The sequence below is a fragment of the Ovis aries genome, chromosome 17 (genome assembly GCF_016772045.2).
Source record: "Ovis aries strain OAR_USU_Benz2616 breed Rambouillet chromosome 17, ARS-UI_Ramb_v3.0, whole genome shotgun sequence".
Taxonomy (NCBI): domain Eukaryota; kingdom Metazoa; phylum Chordata; class Mammalia; order Artiodactyla; family Bovidae; genus Ovis; species Ovis aries.
The window spans coordinates 50,931,965-50,939,850 of NC_056070.1; the positions used below are offsets into that span (position 1 = coordinate 50,931,965).

At 48.0% G+C, this 7,886-nt stretch overlaps 1 protein-coding gene across 1 annotated transcript; it reads left to right on the top strand.

The window, feature by feature from the left end:
• Positions 1-432: 432 nt before the first annotated feature.
• Positions 433-4,004, top strand: UBC (ubiquitin C). Its single transcript, XM_027956404.2, is given in 7 exon segments — positions 433-499; positions 1,423-2,207; positions 2,209-2,291; positions 2,294-3,124; positions 3,127-3,201; positions 3,204-3,892; positions 3,894-4,004. Coding segments are annotated over 6 exon segments (2,487 nt in total). The 5' UTR covers positions 433-499; positions 1,423-1,425; the 3' UTR covers positions 3,921-4,004.
• The last annotated feature ends 3,882 nt before the right edge of the window (positions 4,005-7,886 follow it).

Consider the following 7,886-nt stretch of genomic DNA (forward strand, 5'->3'; position numbering starts at 1 on the left):
CCTAGGGCGCGTCTAGCGAACAACGGGGGCCGTCTGGGCTGAGAGGAGGGGGCAACGGGCCCGGTTGGCTGGACAAACCATTCCGGACGCCCAGATAAATCCGTGCCGGGTTTTCGCGCTTGCCGCTCTCCACCTCCTTCCGGGCAAGTCGAGGGCCGGTTGCTTCCGTTGTCTACTGTTCAGCGAACGAGCTGATCCCTCCGCTCGGCCGCTCAGGACGGCCGCCCGCTCCCCAGAAGACTTGGTTCCAAAGCCCCAGTCTTCATAAGAGAGCATCTTAGGAAGAGAATGAGTCGATTCTGGGGGACTGCTTTTCTCTTTAGAGGGTGGGAGGCCTGCGAAAAGTAGTCCCTTTCCGGCGTCTTTGCGGAAGAATCCACAGGGGCGGGGCTTCCCATGACTATATAAGGAAGCCCCGGGTGTGGCGCAGGCAGTTCCGTCCGGACCGGGAGTTCAGTCTTCATCTCTCTCTGTTTGCTGCTGGCACCAACACCAATTGGTGAGGCGGGGTCCTCGGGGTCTTGCGGCCGTGCAGCCGCTGGGGACGCGGGTGGTTCACCGGCCACCGCGGGCCGAGGGGCATCCGGGGCCTACAGTTCCCTCTGGCGCGCGAGCAGCCGGGTGGCCCTGAGGGGTAGGAACGCGGCAAAATGGCGGCCGTTCCCGATCCCTCAGTGGGAGAAGGCAGGCTCTGAAGCTGGTTTTGAGGTGGGACGCGAGGATAGGGGGCAGGGAGGGGACTGTGAGTGTCAAGTGAACGCGAGAGGCTCATGAAGTCTCCATGGCGGCGGGGTCCAGCTTTCTGTGGGACGAGGGTTGGGTAGTGTGTGAAGGAGTCGAATATTAGGTCACGGTTTGACAGGTGCGACTACTCGGTTTCCTGTCGCGGTGGTGGTGTTAATTCGCTCAGTCGTTTCCGACTCTGCAAGCCTGTGGGCTACAGCACGACAAGCTTTCTTGTCTTTCGGGGGCCGGCTATTAATTGCAGACGCCACTGAGCCGTCCTACGCCCGTGATGGGGGAGGGGACGCGCTGGCCCCTGCAGTTAGAAGACGTCAGCCCTTTTGTGGGCTCATAATCTAGGGTGGGGCCGTCTCCCGGCACGTATGTGGGGAGGTGTTTACTCGTCTTGGGACACAGGGTTTGGGCCTGGGGTGGACGCTGCAATGTTGACAAAGGACAGACATCCAGTGAGGGGGGAGGATAAGTGAGGCCCGTGAATTGACTTGGGTCAGGCTTCCCTGCTTTTCTTTCTTAAGTACCTGAAACTCTGTTTTTGAGCTTGTCAAGCTTGTGAGTTGTTGGGCAAGTTAGTTGTCTGGCTGGTAAATAGTGAAGTTTTTAACATAAGGTGTTGGTTGAGCTGTGAATTAACTGCTAAATGGTGGGGCTCTTTTTTGTGTTATTTTTTTGTTCCAACAGACAATGCAGATCTTTGTAAAGACCCTCACTGGTAAAACCATCACCCTGGAGGTGGAGCCCAGTGACACCATCGAGAATGTCAAGGTGAAGATACAAGAAAAAGAAGGCATCCCCCCAGACCAGCAGAGGCTGATCTTTGCCGGGAAACAGCTGGAAGATGGGCGCACCCTGTCTGACTACAACATCCAGAAGGAGTCCACTCTGCACCTGGTCCTCCGCCTCAGAGGTGGGATGCAGATCTTTGTGAAGACCTTGACCGGCAAGACCATCACCCTGGAGGTCGAGCCCAGTGACACCATCGAGAACGTCAAGGCCAAGATCCAAGACAAAGAGGGCATCCCCCCAGACCAGCAGAGGCTGATCTTTGCCGGGAAACAGCTGGAAGATGGGCGCACCCTGTCTGACTACAACATCCAGAAAGAGTCCACTCTGCACCTGGTCCTCCGCCTTAGAGGTGGGATGCAGATCTTCGTGAAGACCTTGACTGGCAAGACCATCACCCTGGAGGTGGAGCCCAGTGACACCATCGAGAACGTCAAGGCCAAGATCCAAGACAAAGAGGGCATCCCCCCAGACCAGCAGAGGCTGATCTTTGCCGGGAAACAGCTGGAAGACGGGCGCACCCTGTCTGACTACAACATCCAGAAGGAGTCCACTCTGCACCTGGTCCTCCGCCTCAGAGGTGGGATGCAGATCTTTGTGAAGACCTTGACCGGCAAGACCATCACCCTGGAGGTGGAGCCCAGTGACACCATCGAGAACGTCAAGGCCAAGATCCAAGACAAGAGGGCATCCCCCAGACCAGCAGAGGCTGATCTTTGCCGGGAAGCAGCTGGAAGATGGGCGCACCCTGTCTGACTACAACATCCAGAAGAGTCCACTCTGCACCTGGTCCTCCGCCTCAGAGGTGGGATGCAGATCTTCGTGAAGACCTTGACCGGCAAGACCATCACCCTGGAGGTGGAGCCCAGTGACACCATCGAGAACGTCAAGGCCAAGATCCAAGACAAAGAGGGCATCCCCCCAGACCAGCAGAGGCTGATCTTTGCCGGGAAGCAGCTGGAAGATGGGCGCACCCTGTCTGACTACAACATCCAGAAAGAGTCCACTCTGCACCTGGTCCTCCGCCTTAGAGGTGGGATGCAGATCTTCGTGAAGACCTTGACCGGCAAGACCATCACCCTGGAGGTGGAGCCCAGTGACACCATCGAGAACGTCAAGGCCAAGATCCAAGACAAAGAGGGCATCCCCCCAGACCAGCAGAGGCTGATCTTTGCCGGGAAACAGCTGGAAGACGGGCGCACCCTGTCTGACTACAACATCCAGAAGGAGTCCACTCTGCACCTGGTCCTCCGCCTCAGAGGTGGGATGCAGATCTTCGTGAAGACCTTGACCGGCAAGACCATCACCCTGGAGGTGGAGCCCAGTGACACCATCGAGAACGTCAAGGCCAAGATCCAAGACAAAGAGGGCATCCCTCCAGACCAGCAGAGGCTGATCTTTGCTGGGAAGCAGCTGGAAGATGGGCGCACCCTGTCTGACTACAACATCCAGAAAGAGTCCACTCTGCACCTGGTCCTCCGCCTTAGAGGTGGGATGCAGATCTTCGTGAAGACCTTGACCGGCAAGACCATCACCCTGGAGGTGGAGCCCAGTGACACCATCGAGAACGTCAAGGCCAAGATCCAAGACAAAGAGGGCATCCCCCAGACCAGCAGAGGCTGATCTTTGCTGGGAAGCAGCTGGAAGATGGGCGCACCCTGTCTGACTACAACATCCAGAAGAGTCCACTCTGCACCTGGTCCTCCGCCTCAGAGGTGGGATGCAGATCTTCGTGAAGACCTTGACCGGCAAGACCATCACCCTGGAGGTGGAGCCCAGTGACACCATCGAGAACGTCAAGGCCAAGATCCAAGACAAAGAGGGCATCCCCCCAGACCAGCAGAGGCTGATCTTTGCTGGGAAACAGCTGGAAGATGGGCGCACCCTGTCTGACTACAACATCCAGAAGGAGTCCACTCTGCACCTGGTCCTCCGCCTCAGAGGTGGGATGCAGATCTTCGTGAAGACCTTGACCGGCAAGACCATCACCCTGGAGGTCGAGCCCAGTGACACCATCGAGAACGTCAAGGCCAAGATCCAAGACAAAGAGGGCATCCCCCCAGACCAGCAGAGGCTGATCTTTGCCGGGAAACAGCTGGAAGATGGGCGCACCCTGTCTGACTACAACATCCAGAAAGAGTCCACTCTGCACCTGGTCCTCCGCCTCAGAGGTGGGATGCAGATCTTCGTGAAGACCTTGACCGGCAAGACCATCACCCTGGAGGTCGAGCCCAGTGACACCATCGAGAACGTCAAGGCCAAGATCCAAGACAAAGAGGGCATCCCCCCAGACCAGCAGAGGCTGATCTTTGCCGGGAAGCAGCTGGAAGATGGGCGCACCCTGTCTGACTACAACATCCAGAAAGAGTCCACTCTGCACTTGGTCCTGCGCTTGAGGGGAGGTGTTTTAAGTTCTCCCTTTTAAGCTTTCGATACATTACATTGCACTTTTCTCTCAATAAAGTTGTTGCATTCCCAAATAGTGTAATTTATTTATTTAGTTAAGGGTGGGTAAAAGTTCAAGGTTTTTGTTCCAGCAGATGTGTTAGTAGTAACCTGGAGGTAAGAAATGTCAAGAAAAGGTGGCCTTAATTAGAACTGTAGTGAATGAGTATAAATAGAAAATTTGGAGTTCGTAGTTAGAATTCTAATGTACACTCATATGTAGTTTTACTTATAAGCTACTGATTTTTAAAAGCACTGCATTTGGGAGTTGTGCTTAAGAGTGGGAAAGTTTCTGGAATACCAGCAGGGAGGTGGTTATTAAAAGGGGTGGGAATGGTGGAAGAGAGCCTGCAGAAAAACCACCTTCAGTACATAGTTGCAAGGTCACCTTGAGGTACATAGATAATCATTTGACCAGATTTTTTTAAAAGATGTGGCATAGTCTCAGAGTTAATGTAGAAAGTTTGGGATTTAGTAATTGAAGCTATTGTCATTTTTGCTGTAGTAAAGTTGTCAAGATTCCTTAATTTTATATGACTATATGAAGAATTTTTATACAGCTTAATTGTGGGTGAAGCAGTTGGCTCTTGGTGTTCTACAGTAGTGACATCAAATCAGGTGCTGCTGCTGCTGCTAAATCACTTCAGTTGTGTCCGACTCTGTGCGACCCCAGAGACGGCAGCCCACCAGGCTCCCCCATCCCTGGGATTCTCCAGGCAAGAACACTGGAGTGGGTTGCCATTTCCTTCTCCGGTGCATGAAAGTGAAAAGTGAAAGTGAAGTCACTCAGTTGTGCCTGACTTCACAACCCCATGGACTGCAGCCTACCAGGCTCCTTTGTCCATGGGATTTTCCAGGCAAGAGTACTGGAGTGGGTTGCTGTTGCCACCTTCAAAATCAGGTGCTATTGGTATGCTTTTTAAGTGATGAGAGCCAAGGTTTTTGAAAGTTGGAAGGAGCTGGTGGGTAGGCACTGCTGAAATCACACACTGAAGGAGTTTAAATAGGTTGTTTACTCCAAAGAACAAATTGACTCCAATTTCTCCCTTCCACGCCCATATTTAGGGCATCCACATATAGCATCTGTGCAGAGAAAAATAGGTGTCACTGAGAGAGCTAAGTAAGGCCTAGGTATGGGGGACAAGAAATGCCATTTGGTAAATTTGTAAATCTTAGGCAAATTCGTTACTTGCGGTTTTTCACTTGTCATGAATGCCTGTGTATCTCATTGGATTTTCATGATTCACCCATAAAAGTGAATACATAGGTCAAGAAGCAAGATGACAAGGATAATGGTACTTCACACATCTAGTCACTATGTGAATCTGGTCAATATGTGAATAGACCTGTAACCACATTTAGTCACTGTGAATAGTTATTGTATAGTTGTGTTACTCATTGGAAATGAGTGGTCATAACTAGGGGAAAAACTTCAATAGCATCTTGAAAATGGCTGTTCTGTGGGGCAGGTTTTGCACAATTCCATCAGTGTTATCGAATGATGAGTTCTTTGTCTTCAACTGTGAGTGTGTCAATGGCTAGTTAGCACTCGAGAAGGTGGGGCTGGGTCATTTCACCAAGACACGTATGCACTGCAGTTGGAAGGGTCTTCGCTCTGGAGCAGTAAAGCATATGTCTAATAAAGCTGTGGGTATTTCAGGGTGGGGATGCTTACTGGAGAAGTCATTTAAGAACACGTGGCTCCTTCCTGTCAAGTTTAATGAAGGAAATTGTTAATCACAAATGTAAATACTTGAAAAGTTTTGAAAAACAAGTACAGGTTAATACAAACATTAAAATTGTTGTAGAAAGTGAAAGTTCCATATAAGCTTATTCAGGGGGGAAAAATTAGTATATTTGCCTCTTACTGTTTATAGTTAAAATGTTTACACAGGTGTTTTACAAAGTCAAAGGTAGCCCACGTCAGTCCCTAAGTGTGTGTGTGTACTCATTGCTCAGTCGTGTCAGACTGCTAACCATGGACTAAAGCCTGCCAGTCTCTTGTCATGCAACTTTCCAGACAAGAACACTGGCATGGGTTGTCATTTCCTACTCCAGGGGATCGGTGTCTCCTGTGTTGGCAGTCGGATTCTTGACTAGTTAACTACATCTTACCAGTTAGACATTTTTTGGACCACTCCAGCATGTGGGAATCTTAAGTTTCTCAACTAGAGGTTGAAACTTCGCCCCCTGATGTGGAAGCAGAGAATCGTAACCACTGGACTGTCAGGGAAGTCTGCTACGGATAACTAAAATTAGTTTGGTGGTATTTTGGACTCCTGTATAGTAAATGCATGTATGCATATATATGTATACATACGTACAAATACAAATAGGACCATTCATGTAGTGTTTCTCAGCTTTTTTTTTCTTTTTGACTAGGCAATTGTGGACATCTTTCTGTGACAGCATATCAATATTGCTGTCATTCTGTTTAATATTCCAGTATTCAATAGTATAGATGGCCTATGATTTACTTAACCTGTCTACCAACATATGTTTCTAGGTTTTTGCTGTTAAGATGCTGGTGAAGTATATTCTCATACATGTATTTTTCATATGTTAATACTTGGATAGTATAAAAACAAGATTTCTATTTAATGAAGTTCTTGGTGATAATTTAAAAATCAGTCAACAGTTTTATAAGTACTGTCATATTTTCCTACTTTTTTGAGTAAATGATACTTGCATGTGTTACAGATATATAAACAGTATATAGTGCAAGATCTTCCGTTTTTTCCTCCCAGTTCTCCACCTGCCCTAGTATATACTTCAGAGTTTCCCCATGCATGTACAACAAGCAACTACTAATTAATTGCTGGTTTACAGTTTCTTGCACCATGCTTTTTCACTTTATATCTTTTATAGTTTGATAGAGCTCTTACATCCTTTCATTCTGTATAAAGGATAAATACACTTTTCATGTAATTTTCTCAAAGACCACGAGAGCAACACAATCCCTAGTGAATATTTACAGGACTCTCTAACAATAAGCTTGTCGGGAACGATGATAAGGTGATGAATGAGAAGAATTTCTAATATCAAGGGATCTACTCTCTTGTTAGAGAACAGAAATGTTAGACTTGTTCAGTTTCTGAAAGTTGAATGATTGCTAAATCCGAAAGTACCCCAAAGTTTGGTTTCACACATAGTTAATACTATGTAAGGATTCAGTTACATAGATGTGATCATGTGAATGTTGAATAAACCAGAAAAAAAATGAATAGCTCATATTTTTTAGTATTCCTTTTTTGTCTGAAAGCACAACAAAATCCTCGTCGCATTATTATAAATATGGTTCTCACAGAGGTATGTGTATTGATTGGCAAGTGCTTTTTAAACTGATACCGTCCTTAGTGTGTAGTGCCTATCTGCGGGAAGAGGAAGCTACGGGGATAGATTTTTGGTTTAGTCATGTAGCTTGCAACGCCCTCAAGCGGTTGTGGATGGCCAGGCAATTTGTGCTTTTAATACTTCTCTATTTCTCAGAAGGTTGCTTACTCATCAGTAAAAGTTAACTTACTGTTCCCCTAATTCCTTTTACTTTATCCTTTTTCTGCCAGTCCTGAAGCCATCTCTTTCGATTTCAGCTGGAATGACTCCACAGCATCTAACATAGCTGTTATTCAATGTAGACTCCGTTTCTTACAGCATCTCATCAGGTCTGACCCCTTAAAATGATCTGCCTGCTTCTGTTAACTGCTGGTCACTTTCGTTTTTTCCATATGCTCTCTGACATTTTCCACTTTGTTTCATTCCAGCTGTTCTCTTTTCCTAATATTCCATTACCCTATCTCTGACTTAAAATCTTTATCCTTGGCTGTGATGAAGAAAGAGCTGGGTTCCTGGAACAGCACAGAGAGATTAAGTAGTTTCTCAAAGAAGGCACGTATAGGATCGCAAGAGGTCACTGGCAG